General features: G+C 45.8%; 1 protein-coding gene across 2 annotated transcripts in view; it reads right to left on the bottom strand.

Moving 5' to 3' along the window:
- Positions 1–16281, bottom strand: part of col14a1b (collagen, type XIV, alpha 1b) — a 163275-nt gene extending 146994 nt beyond the window's left edge. Inside the window, exons 1-2 of one of the 2 annotated variants that reach the window (XM_084563547.1) lie at positions 16179–16281; positions 14772–14886 (exon numbers count right to left, since the gene is read on the bottom strand). In XM_084563547.1, coding sequence (XP_084419673.1) covers positions 14772–14853 — 82 coding nt within the window. In that variant the 5' untranslated portion in view covers positions 14854–14886; positions 16179–16281. The remainder of the gene's footprint in view (positions 1–14771; positions 14887–16178) is intronic. The other variant, XM_084563546.1, reaches the window with a different exon arrangement.
- Positions 16282–24383: the final 8102 nt, after the last annotated feature.

The following is a 24383-nucleotide window of genomic DNA, read 5'->3' as shown; positions in this document are numbered from 1 at the left end:
CAGAGGGTTCCAGGGTTGCTATCCCAGCCTCTGGCATGACATCGGGTTGCAGCTCAATTACAGGGTTTACACGGAAAGAAAAAACAATTAATCTGGATTAAATTAATTAACTTAACAAGCATTTCTCTGACTCTGACTCTGCACAGAAAGATGTTATCTGATGTTAGCGATTCTTCAAACATATGGCCTGCGGGCCACCAGAGGGTCCAATCTGTCCAACACAGAAGACGTTAGCTGCATTTCTTTGACACCTATTCCTAGTTTGTCCGCATGGGGGACACTCTGTTTTAGTCAGAGACAAAACACGACACTGAGACCAGGAACTAACCAGCAGATTGCAGCAACGCACCAAAATTTAACTTGTTTTTCTTAAGAAGTTTGAGATTGTTCATAAAATACTCTGTTCTTCTTTGCACTAAAACAAAGGAAAAAGGTGAATTTGTCGTTATTTAGAAGGTATCATGCTAATATGTGATCCCTGATCTAAACAGAGTTTGACATCCCTGCTCTGATGTCCCACTCTACAGCTGTGAGGCTCTTTAACAAGTATTTGTGGTGAGAAAAACATTAAGACACTATCTCAGCTGTTAGCTGCATTTCCCTAAACGAGATTAACATCATGCTGTTTGCTGTGATTTCATGCAAGCAGTGTTTCCCAATAACTACCAGGACGATGGCGTCCTGCCACACCGCCTGCATGAAATCACAGTTTGACACGTCTCATTTCATCCTAATAACATGTGGAGTCGTTTGTGGTGAAAGAGAAACTCAACTTTTTAGCGTTTAGTTGGAGGACGTCCAGGAAGTTAGCACATTTCATCATCATTCCTATTCCTGACTCAGAAAAAGGATATTAGTTCCTTCCTTTGCAATATGTACACCGATCAGCCACAACATTATGACCACGGACAGAAATGAATAACATTGACTTCATCTTGTGACAGTTCAGTGTTCTGCTGAGAAACTTCTGGACCTGGCATTCATTGGTGTGGATGTTACTTAGACATGTAGCACCCACCTAGACCAGACCAGGCACCCCCACCCCACCTAGACCAGACCAGGCACCCCCACCCCATAGCAATGACACTCCTTGATGGCAGCAGCCATCCCCAGCAGGATGCAGCCTGACACAGACATACACACAAAAACACTTTAGGAACAACTAAAAAAAAACATGAAGAACAGCACAAGGTGTTGACCTGGCCTCCAGATTCACTAGATCCCAAACTGATCAAGTATCTGTGGGATGATCCACAGAGGCCCCTCCCCTCAACACCCCACTAACAACAGGACACCCTCAGAAGGCCCATGTCCATTCTCTGATGAGTCACCACAAGGGAGACCTACACAATAATGCCTGATTGGTGTACTAATCTAGATCACTATCTATCTATCTCGTCTATCTATCTATCTATCTATCTCGTCTATCTATCTCGTCTATCTATCTGTATATCTATCTATCTATCTATCTAAAGCCTCAGTATTTCATAAGTGAGCAAGTTGGAACAGAGCTGGTTTGCTAGACAACCTCTCAAGTGTTCTCACAGGCTGCATACCTCTCTGGATTCTCAAATAACTTTGCATAACAGTTTCAAAGCAGGCGAAAATGTCTTCAGCTCCATCTATTGCCTGTCACAGCCCTTCTTTACCGCCCAGAGAAGAAAGCGATCAGCGAGGAGGAGGAGGAGGAAGAGGAGGAGGCCTCCGGCTCCACAGAGCGAGCGGAGTGGAGATTAAGCTTTATTAACACCTGAGGGGACGGCAGCTCATCCACGCAGCAGCGAGCAGAGCGCAGGCAAACAGTAAACCAAGAAGATGAGGGGAAATATATGTTATAAGACCTGTAAATAAAAAATCTAATAAAAAATATGGATCCAGTAACTAATCCTGGCAACGTGCTGCAGACAGAGCAGCAGCAGTCAGCTTCCTGCAGCAGGTCTCTACTTCCAGAGACCGTCGTCATCCGACCAACAGATGCTTATTAGGTTAAGAGTTCTCATATAAGGAAAGTGCTGATTCTTTCTTTAGATTAAATTCAGTTTGTCATCTCGCCTCCAGCCTCCAGCCTCCTGCCTCCAGCCTCCAGCCTGCCTCTTTTACTTTCACTGCTGCTCCAGAGCAAACGTTCCAGCGGGGATCAATAAATCTTCTGAAACTGTCACCAACCAAAGAGGATTTCTTCTCGAATGTAATTTTAGTTTTTTTTTTTTTTTTTCAGCAACGCCTGAACGAAAATGACTGACAGCTCGGAGCAAGACTCTGCAGCAGCTCTTTCTTTGAGATGACCAAAAAAAAAAAAAAGAGCAAACGTAGAAAATAACTGGCCTTCATCAGATGGAAGGAAAAACTCAACGTGCATGTCACAAACGCCTCCTTTGACGTCTTCTTTTACTTTCTGAATCTGATTTTTCTGAACTAAACGTTACCTGAAGGCAACATGTCGTATATATGTGTGTGTGGGCACGTCTTAAAAAAGCTTTTGGTGAAATGTCAAGACTATTTAAATATCTGAGAGATTGTGGGGGAAGTCGTTGAGGTGTCAGTCTCTCTGGATCCCTCCTCCCTCCTTCCCTCTAGTATCGTCTATACTTTATATTCCTGCATCATTCCCTCCTGCTCTCCCTGCACCTTATCTGACATTTTCTCCATTACCGTGATCAAACACGCGGCCGAGCCACCGAGCCACACCAGAGGCAGCAGGTTTACTCCCGCCGCCGGCTGCATGCGGCAACGATTTCCCCCTTTAGACTCCCGGCCACGGTGGATCGCTGCGTCCAGCGGTGAGGTAAATAAGAAAAGTCTGAGTCTGACTGTCTCAGGGGAAAAAGGCACCAATGACGCCTCACACATCACTCATCTTCGTCGATTCAAGATTTCACCCATTTCAGTCCAGGTTTGTCTTAAGAAGAAGTAGTAAATACCCTGCTCTGGATGTTTTCTGTCTGTTGTGCTTCGTTCTCAAACTACAACAGAGTTCAGGTTCTCAGAAAACGCTCCCGCTGAGCCGAGGAGACACAAACCCACCTCCCTGCACTTTTTAAATCCAAACTAAACGCTACCCGAAGGCGACATGCTGCACAGCGTCCTGCAAGGACCTGTCTTCTATCTTCCATCTCTATCTTCACAACTTTCTTTCAAAGTAATAATCACCTTTCCGATCATATCTTCAGCCAAGTTTTACTGTTAAGATTTCTTTTGCCTTTTTGTTTGCACACCTTCAATCAGGCTGCGGTGAGCATACCACCTTAAACTACCTTAAAAGCAGCTAACTGGATGAACAAGTCCACAGATCTGTTCTGTAAGACACATGTCAGCACCAACAGATGATTTATTTATTCCCTTGAACTGTGTTTTTATTTCCTTTAATGACTCTTCCTCTTCTTTGCAGGCTTCAGAATAAAACTTGAATAAAGTCCAAACTACCAGGTATGACATGTACTCATGTGTCTTTGGGTGGTCCACTTCCTGTTTCTTGCCTTTTGTGTTTAATTTATCAGATTGATTTTTATTTTAAACTCTGGTTTCTAGTCTCCGCCTTGAGTTACAGCCTTCCAGCCAGCGTTAATGAAGACGATGACAAAAAACATTCATCGTCAACAGAGATGAGACGTTGACGAGCTAAAACGTAGATCTGATAATAGAAACTACGATGAAATGTTAACGAGACGCCACTAGAATGTTATATGATACGATGAGATGCTATCTGAGATTTACTGGCAGGATGCTCCAAGCCCTGCGGCTACGAATGAGGTGGAAGACATTTGATTAGAGCATCGCTCACGTGAAGTTAAAGAAGTCTCATCTAAGAACTTTACCAGCTGATGTGTTTAAACAGTGGACACTAGAATGGATAATAGATTAGCAGTTAGCATTTAGCTAAAACTCTCCATAGATGTAGTTAATGGAACAAATCCTTCTTGTGTTTCAGTCCACATTCAGAGTAAAACAGTAAACCACTGTAGTAATGGTTTGACCTCATCATGTTTGTACTTGAATTATCTCAGTGATAGTTCTGAGTCCTGTCCTCTCTGATTCAGACATCGTAGTGCTTCTGAACATCTCTGTTTATTGCACTTTCATTTAAAACTGCTGTTTTTCCACAATGAAAAGGGGTTCGTATCTTTACTTGAGCTACGCTACATCTTCTCCATCTCTCTGTAGCGTCAGATCCAACCTTATACATGATCAAGAACATCACAGCAGCTGAGATAAAAACCCAGCCACACGCTGTTATTGTGCTGAAGTGAAATTTAACAGCGTCTCCTCAAACCGTCTGAGGCTCTCACAGCTTAACTTCTGGGACCTTTGTCTTAGATTTTCCCCTCCTCCTTAACAACGTGAATTCTTGAAGACTTCCGTCAGGACAGTAACGAGGACAGAGGACGCTTTTAAGAGCACCGCTTGCAGCTGCGCCTTCTCCCAACGCAATAAAACACCTCCCTGCACCCTGATGCCTTTCACAGAGGAGAGACGTTTCACATTCAGTCACTGCTGGAAAGAGAAAACTGACAGATAGGGAGGTCCTGATCATAAACATTGAGTATGGGACGATCCGATCTTGAATAAACAAAATGTCCTTCACCTTACTTATTGTTCTAGACCATGTGACTGGATTAAGTCTAATAAACAACGGTACAACAAAGCCCACGTAGCGAGGAGAGGGTAGCTGAAGTCAGTAGCAGCTCTGATGCTACAGGGACGTGGTTTTGGTTTGTGGCAGACCCAGAATAAATAACTACAAAACGTGGATCGGGATACCGATCGGGACACTCTTACTGACCACTATGGCCACCTTCCTGATGTTGAGCAGGTCTCCCTTGTGGTGCCTGGTCTGGTCTAGGTGGGGGTGCCTGGTCTGGTCTAGGTGGGTGCTACATGTCTAAGTAACATCCACACCAATGAATGCCAGGTCCAGAAGTTTCCCAGCAGAACACTGAACTGTCACAAGATGGTCAATGTTATTCACCTCTCCCGGTCATAATGTTGTGGCTGATTGGTGTGTATTCAAGTATTTAGAAGAATTGTGCATCTACCATCTGATCAGAGGTGAATGAAGGCCTGTTGCTGGTAGAAGAACCGTCACCAGCTCTAGAAATATTCCCAGCATCCACAGCTTTCTGCCTCAACGTTTAGGACGTCCTATCAACACAGGGACCAGACCTGTCACAGACTGAAAACCCTCCTTCTATCACAGTGACCGGACTCACAGCTCGCCCTATGTGGCCATAATAAATGTGTAACTCTGTCTGACTCCAGGCTTCCAGCTCTGCATCAACACAAACAGCAGAAATGTCGTCAGGTGTCTGTTTTCACTCGGGGCAATAAAAAACTAAACTTGGCCCAGAGTTTCAAACGCAGCGACGTGTTCTCATGTATAATGACAGAGCAGCTCAGGAGCCGTACACCTACCCTCTATCCCCTCATCACTTTATGACTCTGATTACAGTCTGGGACACGGAGCGATAAAAACCAACATATTCAACGGTAGCTGCAGCATTAAACCCTCTGAGGATGACGTGATGCTGCGGCCCCACAGGTAGAGTCAGTTTACACTAGGTGGCCAGTTTATTAGACACACCTGGTTTGACGTTTGGTTTTAGGCTTGCAGCATCAGATATCTCACCTCCAGCAGTGCAGAGAAAGCGTAACAGAAAAATCAAACCATCTCTCTCTCCTCTGCAGACTTAGAAAAGGTCACCGGTGCTTTTATCTCCTCCAGACCTGACTAGTACAACGCTCTTTATTCTGATAGCAGCAGGAGAAATACAAGAGAAGCAGTCCCATTACACATTCAGCCCTCGCTGCCCTTCGCTTGGTTACCAGAGAGTTTTAGAACTGACTCTAATACACTGCTGGAGACATTTAGAAATCCTGCTGGATGCCTATTCTGACACGGACTAGGTTTTGTGTCAGGGAGGACATGGTTTGATGGGGAATGAAACTGTTGAGCCTACAGAGGACGCAACGAAGAGAGATGATGATGCTGCAGATGATGCTGCAGGCTGGTTCCCTGCATCAGCTCTGAATGCTCGTACGCAGCCCCAGCAGCCTCCACCCGTAAAACCATTCCCTGTTTCGGGGGTCGGCCTCATTGTTGCCCCAAAGCAGCTGGAGCTGATTAGCAGCCCCCTCTGCTACCTAACCGACCAGATCAATATCCCAGGACATTGACTGACGTGTTGATGTCTTCTGATTAAACTGCCTTTAACTGCATTGAGTATTTTAGTGCTACAGCTCTGATTCTGTAAGGACCTGAGATCCTCCAGCAGGGCCCCGTCAATGCTTCCAACATCTTCTAACATCTGTCATTAAAGGGCCCTAAAGGAGCCTTTGCTTTTTTCGGGCCCCCTCACTTGAGGAAACTCCCTGCCTGAGGACATCATGGAGACATATTCTCTTTCTAATCTTGTCTTCCTAGTGGGAGGCTGCAGTCGTTATGATATGAATTCATTTATCAACCACACATCCCATTAAGGTCCCTCAGGTCTGTAGACCACTGTCTTCTGGATGTCCCAGGAACAAGGTGGAAGCTCAGGGGAGCTGCAGCTCCCAAACTCTGGGACAGTTAACCTTCTTAAAACTTATTTTCATTCTCTGGCTTTAATTCAGTTTGAGATCTGTTCTGTTCATTGTGTTTTAATCTAGTATCTGTAACGTAGCTTCATCTTCTTCATGTTGAATATATATTTTCACATTCTCTAACTTCTCTGTTCAGCACTTAGTTCAACATTTGTTTGTTTTTAAATGTGCTTTAGAAATAAACTGACATTGAAAGGTGCTATGTAAATCATATTTCTAGTAAACCTTCATGCGTACAGACAGTAGATTCAGTAGACGTCTCTGCTGCAGTCAACCTGGATCAGTTACATCAGAGCCTGTGTTACGTGTCTCTCTCTGTCTCTTTCTGTCTCTGCAGAGTGAATTATGAGCCAGCGTGTGTGAATGCCACATAAAAAGGTTGATTTGTTCGCCCTCAGGCGGGGTGGGGGGGCAGGGGGGGCTCTCCTCTGTGCATAACTAGAATATTTGCCCGGCCAGCAAAAGACAAACACGGCGTAGTTAAGATGATTTGTGAAAACACAGCGAGGCTCTGTGCGCGTCCTGGACGTCTTCTAACTGCAGCGAGCGGTGGAGGCCGTTCTCTAAGCACATGCTCCTGCACCGATCACAGATAGTCTCAACCCATCTGTCACAGAGCTTCTGGGTAAGCGCCTGAACGCCAGGCAGGACCGTACAGGAGCACAGCTCTGAATTCTTCATCAGATCAGGTTGAAACTAGAAGGTCTCTGCAGAGGGAACAAAGCTGCAGCAGCTCTCAACCAATCCTGAAACGCCTCAAAGGAAAAGGTTCAGTTTGATGTTTGGGTTTGATTTTCTCGTCCTCTGATCTTTTGAAGCTTTTGTTTTTAATGAGAAATGAGTGAAATGTGGCGTTGATGTAAATGTTAATGAACGGTTTTATCTTGAGAGCACGTCGGTCACTAATCACAAATAAAACTCCCACAGGTAATTAGAACGTTTTTAAACCTCTGATCGTGAGAACATCTGTCTCCAGTCTGGTTGAAGGTGAACGTACCCCTGATGAAGAGCTCTCACCTGGTCTCGTGGTGTAAACGACTTTGTAGCTCTCAAAGTCTCCTTTGGGCTCCTTCCACGACACCTCCAGCTTCTTGGGGCTCAGGACGTTGGCTCGAAATCGCCGCGGCGGCGAAACTGGAGAGAGGAGCGAGAAAGTAAAGAGCATCACACGAGAACTCAAAGATAATGTATGGAAATGTTTGCATGAATGAATGAATGAATGAATGAATGAATGAATGAATGAATGAACAAAAATCCCTCCTCATGCACCATCCACACCTCCAATATTCAGCTGGTAATATTGGAGAAGCTGTGATTTCAGACGTAACAGTGGAGGGAGTTCAGGTTTGTCGCGGCTGGTTTCGTTCAAACTGATTCACTTTCAGTGTTTTTAATGGAAGACTTAACGTGTAAAAGTTGATTCTCTTCCACTGTGCTGGAATCAGAGACGCTGTTCTAACGGACGCTCTGCTTCATGCGAGCACAGAGCGCCGGGGCTCGCTGACGTCGGACTGAACTCCCTCCAGAGTTACGGCGGCCGCTCCATCTGTGTTTTTAAACCAGTTAGAAAAGAACATAAAGGAGATAAACTGTATCTCATCCAAGTGGAGGATACACATCAGAGAGATGAGCTCACACAGATGTCTCATTAAAAAAGAAAATAATAATAAAAAGTCCCATTCTCCTCCTCTTCCTCATCCTCCTCTTCCTCGCCTACTGACGAGCCGGCATTGTTCCGTCTCCGCGAGGAACGACAGGTTCTCGTCTGTCTTCCTTTTACCGTCTGCATCAAAGCGCCGCCGCCGCCGCCACCGCCTCTCATCCTGATTACTACCTCTCCCTCCCTATGTCCTCTACATTCAGCCCCCCTCCCCCAGCCGTCCCCATTCTCATTTTCTCTATCCTTTCATTTTCTGCATGTCTCTGCGCTTTGAAACTCATCAGGGGCAGAGAGGAGGATGACAAAAAAAATAAAGGAGTGAATGTGACTTCCTCTTCACCGAAAGGAGAAGAAGAAGAAGAAGAAGAGAAAAGCTCTGGAATAGCGTTGAGGTTCTATTCCTCCTCCTGTCCTCAGCAGGAGCTTTCAGAGGATGTTCAACATCCGCCGGATCCAAACACTGGTGTTCAACCCCCCCTGAGAAAAGTCAACGGGTTAACACGCTGGAGGAGGAAACGCCAGAGAACCACATTCACAAGGGTCAACAACCACAACGCCTGGGATCTCCACACCTGCAGAGCCAAACCCAGATCATCAATGTGTATCCACGAGAAGAACATTCCCCCACATTTAAATAAACTTTGGCAAAGAAAAAGACAAAACCAAGATATGAAACCCACAAACTGGTTTTGGGTGTTTGTGTCCTCGTTATGAGGTGACCCGGCGTCTTTAAATACCTACACGGTGACGGATGCTTGGAGGAACGAGAGGCTGAAGAGATGGTTCACCCAGAACGAGGAGCTGACTTCACTTTAGAAAGATTTAGTTTGTGTTTCTGTTTGGGACAAACATCCCAGATGTGTGTTTTGATCAAAGTTTTGATTGCACTTTTCTATTATCTAATCCAGAGCCTATACACTGATCAGACATAACATTATGACCACCTTTCTAATACTGTGTAGGTCTCCCTTGTGGTGACTCATCAGAGAATGGACATGGGCCTTCTGAGGGTGTCCTGTGGTGTTAGTGGGGGGTCTAGGTGGGTGGTACATGCTACAAACATCAGGCTTGGCTGAAGCCCCTGACTGATCCCATCACTTTAAAAATACGTAGATCAGGATACCGATTGGGACACCCCTACTGACTACTATGATAACCTTCATGAGGTTGTGCAGGTCTCCCTTGTGGGGGTGCCTGGTCTGGTCTAGGGGGGTGCTACATGTCTAAGTAACATCCACACCAATGAATGCCAGGTCCAGAAGTTTCCCAGCAGAACATTGAACTGTCACAAGATGGTCAATGGTCATAATGTTGTGGCTGATCGGTGTATAAAGCCTACATTTGAACCAATTGAGTTTGGTGGAGCTTGAGTTCTACTCTGTTCCTCATTGTCTTCAGTCTCTGCAGCTGGATACACCAGCTCACCTGATGTTCACCTTCCTTCTCGTCTGGCTGCCGTCCTCTCTGAGCGCGTCACATAAATCAACATTAACAATAAAACAAAATGCACTTTCCCCTCTGTAAATATGATTTGCTGCAGGCGAGATTTAATTACCATGTGCTCGCTCCTCTCCTCCAATTAGTCAGTGCTCTATATCTGGTTGACAGATCTCTATTTCTGTACCACTTCCAACAACCAGAAGTAACAGCAGCTCATCACATGTTGGTCAGAACAGGAAAGCTAATCTCAGTAGAGATACTGGATGAGTATTACAAATGCTGCTGGGGGCATTGACGCGTGGATGCGCTGACACTAACAGATTTAGTTTTGTTATGAACCAACAGCTTTGACAACAAATCTGAGGAGAAAGTGTTTCCTATTTCTGAACCGGTTCATCCACTTCCCTTCATCTGGCTCCACAATGCAGGGTTTAGTCCCGCTGATAAGACCCGTCACCAAGCAGCTCTGCAGCGTTCTGAGTGAACCGCCTCTTTGTGCGCCGTCTGCAGGAAACTACTCGTGTAGGTATGCAAAGAAACTCGAGGTCGGCGCAGGAAAGGATGATCCTGATTCCAACGGAGAGGATGTGAGGCCGGCGCATTCGACAGCAGACAAACACACACAATGAATACTGTAGCAAGTATCTCACCAACCTGGGACGAGAGGGAGGGCTGCTGGGGATATCGGCTCGGGGGGAAGGGGGGGTTTAGCTCTCTGTCTCGGAAACAAAAGGACGTTCTCTCATCTGGAGAGAGCTGTTCAAATCCCAAATGATCGGAGGATGAGCAGATGTCTGTTTGTAGTGTAGCTGGAGTGAATGCATCAGCATCTGTGTGTGTGTGTGTGTGTGTGTGAATCACGAGCTGGAAGCGAGCGTGTTCTGATGTTTGCACAGGAAAGTCTCTGTGCACCTTATCCCATAGAGATTAGGCGGTTTGGGATTATTATTATTTTTATTTCTTTTATTCTTCCCTCCTCAAACTTTTTAAGAAACCTGCCGGTTCCTTTGCAGCATCACACACACACATTTATGCACACACACACACACACACACACAAACACACACACAGTCCCAGAAAGCCGTGGAGAAAACAAACTGTTGCACATACATATGATGCAGTTTAGATTTCTCATGCTGCTTTTTAAAATTGTATTAAATAAAAACATGTTTCCTTTCTGTGCGTATGATAATAAACAGTTTGATCCTTTGAATCTTGCAGCCTGGTGAAGACAAAAGGACTCACCAGCACAAACTTCATCTATCTTTCATGGAGGATGTCGTACAAACATAGCGGAGTGGAGTACGACATGAAGGGACGACGCTGAGCTGTGGGATAACAGAAAGTTCTCCAACCTTACAGTTCGTCTTCTTTAAAAGTTGTTTTTGCAAAGAGCCGACTCTCTTAAAGATGCTGCACGCTGCAGCATTTCAACGGCCGTAAATCATCACAGATCAGGATAATTACAACAGAGCACACGGCTCTCCTCCCTCCAGATAAAATCTATTTCATCGCCACAAATCCAGTAGATGTTCTTCATCATTCAGAAAGTAGAGCAACAGATTTCTGGAGATTGGACACGGATGTTCACTGGTCTGTTCTCTGGTCTGTTCTTGGGAAATGGTCTCTGCACGAGCTCTGCTCTGATTCAAAGGAGCATGCGACCGTTTTATCAGGAGTCAACTTGGTGCAGCCAGGTATCCCAGAATGCATTTTGCAGGCAAGTACATCAAGTGCACTGCTGCTCCAAATCATCTACTGATCATCCTTCGTCCTCCAGAGTCAAGTCCAAACTATCAAGTGCGCAATAAAGCTTTCACCACCTCAAAACTGCCTTTTAGTGTTTGTCTTCTATAAACGACTCAAGCCAGACTTTTCTAGGTCTCTGAAAGACTTTTGACCACATTCCCCTGGAGGTACAGATACCTGCAGACACACTACTCCTGCAGGACGAGGAAACCTGGAGAAGCCTGAACAAAACCACGGAGATCACTCTTTGACCTTTCACCTTTTAAACAGGAATTCTGAGGCAGGTGTTGAGCCCAGGAGTAATTTAAGACATGACTAAGTAAGTAATTACTAAATTACAGCCTTCACTCACTTTTCAGTGACATGACCAGCAAGTAAAAGAAGGTCTTCGCTTCATGTCTCTGGATTCTTTGCAGGTGAAGGTTTGTGCTCCACATTAAGCCACACCTCAGGAGTTAACAGAGGGTTTCTCGGTGGAGGCTCTCCAAGCCGCTCGTAACTCCCCGAGCTCTTCCCGGGTCACCGCTGTAGCCGAGGCGGGAACACCAAGGCCTCCTGACTGAGGAATGCTGAACCTGGCAACTGTCCTCAGTGTGACACACTTAATGTGTTGCAAACATTCTCTTGGCCAATCATGGTTCTGCTTCTTGGAGATAAACACATTCTCTGTTAGAGCTGAAACTATCTGTCAGTAAAACCGGTGACACACAACTCTTTATTTAGCCATTATTTATAGAATCAGTCAGTTTTTCATTAATGGTGCATCTGGTCCATCTGGACTTTTTGTGGCTTATTTCAACTATTAAAAGGTCAGAACACGTCCTGTGATTAAGTGCTTTAGCCCATTTTTTCCAGAATAACTGGAACTTTCAATATCTGTCAGTTATTTGCAATTTGCATTTGCATTTGTACATCATAAGACTGACACAGTATTGGCTGTAAAGCACAAACGTCTCAGCTTTCGGACACCGGTGGAATTTTTCCGATAGCGCAAACCGTGACGTGATTTCAGGAATCCAAAGTGCGTTTGCACAAACGTACGACACCAGCAACACAAACAAAATGACAAGGACGATGACTTCAGGACCAGATTATACATGAGTCAATCAATCAGCTGAGGAAAACAACACAGGACCCAACTCATATGGCGTCCATACATACCTAACTGTACGTTATGAGCTGACAAAATCTAAATGTCTCCACTTCCTCCCACTGGATACGAGCGGAGTCATCTTTCAAGTCTCAACGGCACTGCTGGAGGGTGGAGCCATGTTATCGAAGCCACGCCCAGACGTCCTCTAGACTCACTGGTGATTGGTTAACACCGCACTCTTCTCTACCTTCACCAGTTACTAAGAAATGTTTAATTATACATTGAACTTGACGTGATTGCTTCACAGAGCGGTTGTCAATGGCAACTGTCAATCATCATGATGTCACATCCTGTTTTTTTTTCGTCAAATAACTATAACGAGACTTGGCCCAAGTCCCATCCACTAACACGGAGGGGGCGGAGCTTATGACCTATACTACAGTCAGCCACCAGGGGGAGCTCTACATGCTTTGGCTTCACCTTAGAGGAGCTGTCATGGCGTCCACTTTTTATACAGTCTATGGTGTAGAGAAGGAAGTTTCTGATCTGGAAAAGCAGGATTTTATTCTTATTTGTGAGGTTTTTAAACTTTCTGAGCACAAATAATAATCCAGTAATCCAGAGAGTATGGATCTGCATCACGCTGTACTCTGCAGCAGCAGCAGCAGCAGCAGCAGCAGCAGCAGCAGCAGCATAGTGACACTGAGCTAACCTCTCGCTAATCAGCCTTCACGTCGACCTTTCACACCTCCAGACTACTATTATGGTCTGGTGCAGCGCCAGCCCATGTTCTGACTCGGTGTCAGCAGGCTTTGGTTTTTCCAGCAGGTTTGGTCCTGCTTCAGGTTCAACGCTGCCAATAACCTCCGAGAGCTGCAGCCAAAACAGAAAGTGTTGCGGTGCGGCTTAATTGCCTTTTTTGTTTTATTTTTATTTTCTCCGTGCGACGGCCAAAATGTTGAGACTGGAGACACAAACCGTTCCTGAGCTCCGAAAAACTAAAAGCCACCCAGAGCTGCTGATTTAAGACGCGTCTCGATACATCAAGACATCATTTGCATTCTGGGAGAAAAGGTTTGGACAAGGTGTTCCAGAGTGGTAATTATGATAATGGTGTTAAGGAGACTCGTCTCCAACTAATGAGGTAATGAGTGAGGTTAAATATTAATTGCTGAATAAGTTAAACGGGTTAAAGCGCGGCTCAGACAGGAAACAGAGACAAACAGCGATACAGGGCAATAAAAGTCTAAGCAAACATTGGATAACAGCACAGAGACCAGAGCTGCTGCTGCTGCAGGAATGAATGAACGACGCAGCTTTCCACTAACCTCTGTAAGATTCCACCTTATTTATCAGCTGTAAGCAACTGTGCAATATAAGACATGAAGGTATGGCTAAATGTTTCTTGTTTTTATACACACATATATATTTTTTATTAGTAATTCTCTTGTATTTAATCTAAATGTTTTAAATATTTATTGATTTCTTTGCATCGATGGGATTGAAGCCTGTGATTCAGATCCAGATGAAGGCACTAAAACGCAGATACCTGCTCACGTTAATACGTTTACACATGTGAGGACTAAATAAACGCTGTAAACTCAGTCTGATCTCAGAGCGATCACAGCTGTATCAGACGGTAAAACGGGTTTCCTGCTCATGTGTTTGGCATCGAGGCTTTTCCCTTTGACAGTCATTTGGAGGTAGATGCATCTTGAATAAGTCATAAGAAATTCTTCAGAGCAAAGCTGCACATCAGCGCAGTCACAGAGAAACTCAGACATGAAACCTGCTGCAGGGGGAAGGAGTGATACCTGCATCTCCAGGACGGGACCACACCGAGGTTTACCAGCACGTAAATGTACTCCTGGCTGCAGCATTATGGAAACCAGAGGCTAGGAAATGAAGAAACTGGCTTTGTTTATAGCTTTGTTTGGCCTCAGAGCTGAAGGATCCAGGTTACCAGTGAAACCTGGACTCAGAGAGGAGACTGTGAGGCATTTGGCACCAATGTAGAAAACCTCCCAAAGCCCCGTAATGAAGAGCAGAGTCAGGCTCTACGCGGGACAGAGAGAGAGGAGCAGTGGGTTTGAAGGGAACGCCGTGATTAGAGCTTTTCTAAAAAAAAAGGTGCAGCCACGTCGGGTCCCGTGTGGTAAACCTCTGATTGGCCTTGTCGGCCCTGCAGTGGAGAGCAGGACAGCGGGGGGGGGGGGGGGGGGGGGGGGTTGGTGGTTGGGGGGTACTTACCTTGGCCTCGCGCCGTCTGAGGGAACACAGAGATGAGAGCGAAGCCCAGCAGGCAGAGACTCATCGTGGCCGAGACCTGCATCCTGACACCAACAGACCAGAGGTCACCACACACCTGAGGAGGAGGAAGAGAGGATGAGGGAGGAAGAAGAAGAGGAAGAGGATGGCAGAGAGGAGGAAAGTCAAAACAGTGACTTCAAGTCTTAATATCAAACATAGAAATGACACTGACTTAATTAAATCACATGGATCTGGGCGTTAAACTGTGATACCCCATTGGTTTAGAAAAGCTGTCAGAAATGTAAAACCTTAATGAATCTAATTTAAACCTCCAACACGGTGCTGCAGCTGGAATGAGCGCCTGTGTTCAGAGTTTTTATAAAAGAATCGTCTCTGCTGGGTAGTCAGAAGGCCAGAAGGGGCCCCTGAGGGCCGACGGACTTTAAATCACTTAGAGCTGAGTCTCACTGCATCAAGTTTACAGATGCAAACCTTCTTCTAGATCAGATTCATGAAACACCTGCACCTCCAAATGTAAACGGCGTCAGATAAGGAGAGTTAAAGCACACACATGTTCAGAGCTTCATTTAACCTGTGTTCACATCTCTGCAGATATGTTTGACAGTTAGAGGCCTGAAAAAACATTACAATAAATGAAAGCACACATTCAACAACAACAAAAATACATTTTCAGTGCCGAGGTTTAAATTTAGTTTTTAGATGCGCTGCTGCAGCTTTTAAAAGAGAAGATCTATCATCTGCTGGATAGTCAGAGGTGCAGCTTCCCAGCAGGCTACCAGGAAGGGGCCCCTGAGGGCCGACGAACTTTAAACTACAGCTTAAACTCTCCACAGTAAACAGAAACCTAGAATCTCTTCTACATATGATTCACAAACTACCTGGACACCTGCACCTCCAGCTACATGTCTGATTATGTGCAGACACAAAGCCATGAGGAGCAGCCACTGAACCTGCTTCTACTTCAACTGGTCCAACAAACTGATCAGCTCTGAACCAACTGGAGGATCATCTCTGCACCTGTCACCGCGTCTGTTTCCATCTGAACCTGCAGACAACTCTTCACCTCCAACCTTCTACTGACACCTCGGTGGAGCCATCAGAGGAGGAGGACTTTTAAACAGAATCTTAATGAATCAGCAGCCAGCTCACACCAACAAACCCCAGGACAGATCTCCTGTCTCTGCTCAAACACTTTCTGCTTCCAGAGCATGACCGCAGCGGAAGTTTCCCCCTAATTGAAAAGAGAACAGGTGAGTCCCGCAGGTTGGTTGCCCACCAGCCGCTCGGCTCGGCGTGGAGCCGCGAGGAGAGGAGCGCGGATCTAAAGCATGGAGAGAGGAGCAGAGGAGGAGAGGAGAGGAGAGGAGAGGAGAGGAGCAGCTCTACCTTCTCAGATCAGACGTTTCCAGGCTCCGCAGCTCTCCTCCGGACAGCCGCACACACGACCAGCTCCACCGCCTGCACAGCGACTCTGAGCCGCTCGGTGCGCGCCGTCGACCTGGAGATGCACAGTGATGCACGGAGCAGGCGGAAGGGATTTTCAAAATAAGATCCTCGAACGCTTCCAGAGAGCAGCAGCAGCAGCAGGTGGATCAGCTAACAGCAGATGTGTTGATTCAGTTTAGAAATGTTCCTAGAGGAATGGTTTCTAATTATCTGAGACTATTCTGGTTTGGTTAATGTATAGAAGAGTAAAAGAGAGAACAGCTGCAGATAATGTTTTATTCATCTCTTTAAATCCTTTTAAATGATTACTTTGAATGTTTTTAAAGGTGATGCTTGACAATCAGAGGAACTGTTCTCACTATTTTTCTTTGTGCAAATAAAATACAAATAAAACACCGGAGCCTGTGATGACATTTATATTTTATACACAATTTTACAACTTGCAAGAGCCACTAGGATGGACTGAGGAAATCTGACCCTTTGACCCCAACAGCAGACAGCTTTGACCGTGCAGCCACCTCCTCTCTTATTTTGAAGGCTCAGTTGCTTCATTTCCGGTCCCTGGCTGCTCTCTGCGCAGCTTTACCATGCTGGCAGCCCTCTCTATCTCTCTCTCTCTCTCTCTCTCTCTCTCTCAGTCCAGACTTGCAGAGGGCTGCTGGGTGTTTCCCCGTCCTCCCCTCCCCGTCCTGCCCTGCAGCTATTCATTCCTTTACCTGGTTTAATGTGAAGGGAGGCGAGGCAGGTCGAGCGGGAGCGAGGACGAGCTGTGGGTTTTCTGGGGCCTCTGGCTAAAAGAGGGGGCCCCTTCGATCCTGTGTGCTGAGGGCAGGCTCGTTATGAAATTGAAAGAATGGAACTTTACTTCCAGTTCACCAGATCCAGCCTGGGATTCACTGTATTCTGGTTTATTTGAGGTAAACACATATAAGAATCTGATCCAGGTATCTTCCTGTGATGGGGGGGGGGGGGGGGGGGGCTCTTATCTCTCAGCCTTGCATGACTAATGTTTGTCTGTCAGCTGAGGGTTAACTCTCTCCGTAGCTCAGTTATTACGGGTTTGTTTGCCGAGCGTGAACCAGTAGAGTCTGCTGTATTATCATAATCATCCATATTTAACAGCAGGAACCCAGAGTGGGCCCTTCAGACGAGGAGCGCCACGGCTCCTGACGGCAGCCTGAGTAAACGTCTTCAACGCTTCACGTCTGAGCGTTGGCTTTTTATCAGGCCTTCTCCAACTCTGACAGAGCTGAGGATTCAGAGAGGCAACCGCTTGGGGCCCCAGGCTGGTAGGGGCCTCTGAGGCCTGTGGCAGTGTATTAACTTTTGATTGACATTAGGAGACCTCTCTAAGGGGCCCCTGGGGGCTGATAAACATTAAATTACAGCAGTGGCAATGTACTAACTTTTGGATGACAGTAGGCTCTAAGGGGCCCCTGAAGAGCTTAATATCTTCAAACTGCAGTAGTGGCAAAGTTCTACGTTAACTGACAGTAGGAGACCTTTATAAGGGGCCCCAACTTGACATGACATACTTCAAACTACAGCAGTGGCAATGTACTAACATCTCAGTGATAGGAGAGCTCTCTAGGGGGCCCCTGAAGGGGGATTAATAACTTTAAACTACGACAATAGCAATGTGCCAAGTTCCCAATGACATTAGGAGACCTCCCTAAGAGGGCCCCACCTGTCAAACTTTAAACTACAGCAGTGGCAATGTGCCAACTTTTCATTGACACTAGGAGAACTCAGTAAGGGCCCCTGAGGGATACAGTAGTGGCAACGTGCTACATTTTAACTGCCTTAACCTCTGAAAGGGGCCCCCATCTGGACAAACTTTAAATTACAGCAGTAGCAACGTACTAACTTTTCATTGATAGGAGACCTCCCTTAGGGGCCCCCGGGTGCCGACAAACTTTAGCAGTGCTGACCTGTGCTATGTCTGAAACAATATTCAATCAATAGAAGATAAAGGTACACACTCAGACGTACCACATACGATCAGAAGATCTCAATAAATAATTCAACATGTGAATAGATGAATTAATCTGCACCAGGAGTAAAAACTACAGCAGTGTCACTGTTCCAGTTTCTACCTGGGGCCCAAACAGACTCTTGTATCCCCTCTGTTGATAGTGATGGATATTCTCTTATTTATTTTTTTCTGAATACAAAAGCGTCTTCCTCTGTGATGATGAACCAGAGGCGTGGTGACGGTCTGCTGGCAGTGAACAGGCGGCCGTGGGTGGCTGCAGACGAACTCTAACAGAAAACTGAAACCACGACCCCCGTTCACCTGCAGACTCTCTGATACTCTCTGTATGGCACGAGCATATTCCAAGATGACAATGCCAGGATTCATGGGGCTCAGATTGTGAAAGAGTGGTTCAGGGAGCATGAGACATCATGTCCACACATGGATTGGCCACCACAGAGTCCAGACCTTAACCCCATTGAGAATCTTTGAGATGTGCTGGAGAAGGCTTTGTGCAGTGGTCAGACTCTCCCATCATCAATACAAGATCTTGGTGAAAAATGAATGAAACACTGGATAGAAATAAATCTGGAGACATTGGAGAAGATTATAGAAACAATTATACAGAGAATGAGCTGGAATCAGAGATAAAGGAGGTCCAACCAGATAGTAGAGGGGGACCTTTTTTTCTTTTGGTCAGTGTATTTAAAGGAGGGTTCAGACAGTCCTTGGTTCTGCCAGTAGGAGGCGGTCTACTAAAAGTCATCCATGCTCTCTGTAGCTCTGACTGCTCCACAGACTGAGGCAACAAGTGTCTCAGATTTTCTTCTTCTTTGATTTTAAATTAAAACACGTGAAAGGTTGAAGAGTGACTTCACCAGAGATGTGACTTTTAAGAAAGATTTGGACATTTGTTTGTACGTCTCATTACTGGAGACAACAGCCTGGACAAGGAGGCGTCTCTGCTGCAGCCCCAGGTTTAGTTGAGCTCAGAGACACTGTCAACCTCCAGGAGAACGACCTGAAGACAGTCCTGTAGAGATGAACAGTGAATCTCCTCCCGCTCCTCTTTCTTGTCTGGAGGTTCTTCTGAGGTCAGGTGTGAGCATGTTCTTGTCCAACAGATGTCCTCTCTGTATCTCTGCAGACATGTCCTTGTCCCTGACTCCTGTGTCATTCTATTTCCTCACCCATGAAGGTTTGTCTTAACCCTCTCCTCCTCCGTTGCCTCAGCCCGTCATCCTCCCTCATTCATCTCTTTTCTTTTCCTCCTCTTCCACTTTTCATTAGAGGAGCTTTGGAGGTCAAGAACCTGAAGCTCTGGGTTCTTCAGACCATCCTACTCCTCTCTCGTCCACCAGTAAACATCCTTGCATTAACTGAAGATTGAAACTTAAACAAACTTCTGCAGAACCCTGCTCACCTGCACAACGTTCTGCCTCCAGCTGACATCGGTTCTAGAGAGCTCAGTCCTAAACGGTACGGAGAACATAGAATACCACAAGGCAGAAGGTTTGGTTTCAGATGATCTTTGATTTTAGTCTTTTCATTCTATAGTTTTCCTGCGTTAACTCTTCTGGATCAAGATCAGACCGGGCCTCACATCAGACTGGAGCTCTGGTTAACCAGTCATTCAGTCATTCAGTCATTCAGTTCAACCACAGTGTTGCTGAAAGTCAAAGTGTTGTTTTTCCTGTGGCCTCTTCCTCTTCTTTTGGATTCAGCCCCTTGTTTACGCTCCATCTATCAATCCGTCCGCCACAATCACAGATCACAGCTCGACAGGTCGACGCTGGCGTCGGTGTCACGACCACAGAGGTCTCTGCCGAACCGCCGTGGCCTCAGAGCGGAGCGGTATTAAATCTCCGAGGCCCAGAGCTGTCGGCACCTCGGCCACGTCTTCACGTCTGCAGATCATCCTAAATGTGATGTGTGGTTTTTCTAAACGATCTGAGCGGGCTGGGGAGTAGAGTCTCTACAGAGGTCACACTTAAAATCCATCTGCATGATGACACTCTAACCGTCCCCTGATCTTCTGTTTGCATCTTCTCTTCATTCAGACGGTGAAAACATTAAATGAAATCAAAGCTGGACCTTTTCCTGAAGCCTCAGAAGAACCGAGATGAGTTCAGTTGAATTAAAAACGAATTACCAGAGCTCCTTTTGACTTCAGCTGAGTTAGACATTGGTTTCCACGCTGCAGTGGTTGGTTATCAGGTCTGAGCTGTCGACTGTAACACGTTCAGTTCCTGTGGTTTCTGCTGCAGCCTATAAATACATCTGGTGGTTTGCTTTGGTTTCAATTATCGTTGAGGTTTATATCGGTCTGAAAGACGTGTCTGTAGCTCTGTAATTGTTTGTGGTGTTTGCCGTGTCCCTGCAGCAATAGACTTCTCATGAGATGCTCCTCAGTGAGGGCTTCTGTGGTTGTTGGCTTGTTTTTTTAGAGCAGAATGAATTCAGATATCATTCTATACGGTGAAGCTCTTTTCTAGCTCTCAGTGCTGCAGGGACATCAGAGGCATGTCCTCAGCCTTCCCACAGCCGGCCTTGCGTCTGTGTCGGCGCTGAATGTGTCTCTACAAGTTGGAAACCACTCACCTGGAATTCTCTGCAGTCTCCTGGAATTGTCAGGAATGCCGCTCCGTCCTAAATATCACCGAGTCGAGAGGAGAGGGTGTGAATCTGACGGGAGAATCTGCAGAGAAAGTGTCATCTGTGATTGGTGAGGAGTGAACCCTCCCTCCCCCCAACCCAGACACCACAGGTAAGGAGGAGGAGGAGGAGGAGGAGGAAGGCACGTGGAGGTGATGAGCTGAGCTCTTCAGCACACACTGTACTCTCCTGGTCTTGACCTGAGCTGACCTTTCATCCTCTTTGCATTCTTGAACCTTGCACATGAAGCTCGGTGACCTTTTTTATGAACTGGCTAATAACTCCCCACGCTGACAGCAGAGAATGTCCTTTCTCCGTTTCTCTTTTTCTTTCGGTTGAAATATTTTAAAGTTGCAGGAGAAAGTTCAACAGTTCAGCAACAACCCTTTCTCTCATTAACCAACGTCAGATCAGGTTTTAGATTCACAAACCAACCGTGCACCAACGTCAGACTTTCTCTTTATTACTGCTTGTATTTTGTTTGACTTTCCATCACCTGCTGTTTATAAATTAAAGATGTCAGGTTGTTTGTGTGCAGGCAGCGAGGGTAGAGAGCTGGAATAAACACACAAGATGCATCAGAATAATTTGACATACTGACACCAGGCATTAGCACTGGTTGACAAGGAGACGCCTAGATATCCTAACCTTTGCTCTCTTTGGCCCAGAAACATCCTACAATTCCCATAATGCAACTTACTCTTTTATCTGTAGTTTCTCAGGCGGGGACGGTTTGGACAAATGAAGCCTGTGGACCACCCAGAGACAATGACTGATGATTTTCAGTCGACACACTGGCTCCTAAAAAAGTTTCTGTTGTTGTTGTTGTTGTGTGTTCTTAATTTTCTGCTATTCTATGTCTGTGAAGGTTCTCAGTCATCCAGGTCATGGTATATCCAACGAAGGTTCAAAAAAGGCAACTGGACTTGTAGAGTTTTTTGAGAAGACGTTTCACCACTAATCCGAGTAGCTTCTAGAACTTCTAGAACCCCTAGAACCGAAGAAGCTACTCGGATGAGTGGTGAAACGTCTTCTCAAAAAACTCTACAAGTCCAGTTGCCTTTTTTGAACCTAGGCACTACCAGTAGTTCAAATTTGTAGACCTGAACATCTCCCACCTGCTGCCTACTACTGAATTAACTCCTTTAGGGCTTTTCAGTGATACCAAATGTGAACTGATGGACGACATTTTCTCTTTCACATTAAGGAAAATGTCGTCCATCAGTTATGTGATATCTGAAAAATAAAAACTTCTTTTCAAAAAAATTAAATTAAATTTTCGGGGGGATTTAAAAATAATTGTGACTGGACAATAATTTTTTTCCTGGTAGTCAGGAGGTTAAGATGAAAACACATGCAGGTGCTGCCACCAAGCGGTGAAACTGAAAACTGCAGCGTTTCACACCCAGAGTGTGGCCTCCTCTCCCTCCTCCTCCTCTTAATCCTCCTTCTTCTCCTCCTCTTCCTGCTCCCCCTCCTCCTTCTTCTCCTCCTCTTCCTCCTTCTCCTCCTCCTCCTCCACCTCCATCTTTCTCCTCTGACAGTTCATCTTCTAGAACATCCGTCATGAAGCAGATGTCAGTGTTATCTCAGCTCTGACCTCCTCACTCTGTCAAACTATTTTCTTCTTTTACCTTCTTACTAATAACCGTCTGTCACGCTGAGAGAGGAGACGATCCATCACGACTTTGTTTTAAATTTCTCCATATTGTTTCGACCACCTCGACTGGCTCACAGCAAAACGTTTGAACATGAGCAGAAGACGCTTTAAACTGGAATTTAATGAGATTAAACAACGATCAGCAAGGAAACAAGATGGGTCGGTCAAATAAACTAAAAGAAGAAGACGCTCAGGCCAGCCCGCAGGAAAATAAACCAATTTTCAACAAAATGTACAAAGCATCTAAACAAATCATGCGACTAACAACTAACTAGCTTCAAGGACAAAGTGGCTCAGAGGCAGAAGATGGATGGAAGCAGAATGAAGCTTTTAAACAGAACTCCTGATGAATGAGGGAAGACTGAAGGCGGAGGAACCAGGAAGTCGGGAATCAAACAGGAAGTTGTCCAGATGAAATGACAGGCAGTGACACACACACACACACACACACACACACACACACACACACTCACACCACTGTAACATACGTCCATGCATGAGGTGCAGTTGAGCAGGAATTTCCCCAGGAGAAACTCAAAACAAAACACTTCAGCTCTGGTCAGCTTCCTCCTCGCTAGGCTGATGATCTGCATCACACTTCCCCACACTCCTCACTTCCTTTCTGGGAACCAGACGGGAGTGGATGGAAAGGCAAACACAGGAGGAGGAGGAGGAGGAGGAGGAGGAGGAGGAGGAGGAAGAGGAGGGTATGTTTGTGTAGATGAGGCAGTGATGTGTCTAAAAGGCCTCGATGTGTTGTCAACAACAGACGCTACAGAGTAGGTGAGTCTGTGAACACCTTTAAAGCAGCTCTTTATTAGAAGTTTACATAAAAACACATTGACGTGCATTCATTAAAAAAAAGTAGAACACGTAAAGGTTGTGTGGTATAAATAATAAAGATGGAAATAAGTCACAAAGAAAAGATGATTCCACTGATCCGTTCAAGCAGGAGACTCACACACTGTACATCTCATTGAAGCCTCAGGAGACACATGAGTAGAAGTGATATTACCACATTATCTACAGCAGTCAGCCACAACATTATGACCAGGAGAAGTAAATAACATTGACTTCATCTTGTGACAGTTCAATGTTCTGCTGGGAAACTTCTGGACCTGGCATTCATTGGTGTGGATGTTACTTAGACATGTAGCACCCACCTAGACCAGACCAGGCACCCCCACCCCACCTAGACCAGACCAGGCACCCCCACCCCATAGCAATGACACTCCTTGATGGCAGCAGCCATCCCCAGCAGGATGCAGCCTGACACAGACACACACACAAAAACACTTTAGGAACAACTAAAAAAAAAAACATGAAGAACAGCACAAGGTGTTGACCTGGCCTCCAAATTCACTAGATCCCAAACTGATCAAGTATCTGTGGGATTCCCCCCAAAAGCCCCCCCCCCCCCCCCCACTAACAACAGGACACCCAAGGTCCATGTCCATTCTCTGATGAGTCACCACAAGGGAGACCTGCACAATATTAGGAAGGTGGTCATAATGTTATGACTGACACGGCTGTTCCTCTATCCAATTTAAAGAAAGTGCTACTTGAAATTCCTCTGAGTCGAGCGCCCTGACGTTCTGCAGCCACGGTCTGACCAGCGGGTTTAATATTTCCTGACACATGCAAAACCTAAAACATCTTTGTTTTCATCATATCAGTTTCAGTCGCGTCCACACTCAGCAGCTTCAATCTAACATCATGTGTTTGTTGGCTGCTTGGTTCAGATCTCTGTGGCCCTCCACAAATGTTTGAGTCTCTACAGACTGGTCAGGGGTGATGTTTCATTGATCCATTACACCTATAAATGAACGCTCTCCATCAGTTCAACACAAACAGA

The sequence above is a fragment of the Chelon labrosus genome (genome assembly GCF_963514085.1).
Source record: "Chelon labrosus genome assembly, chromosome: 16".
Taxonomy (NCBI): domain Eukaryota; kingdom Metazoa; phylum Chordata; class Actinopteri; order Mugiliformes; family Mugilidae; genus Chelon; species Chelon labrosus.
This window is presented reverse-complemented; position numbering and strand designations above follow the sequence as displayed.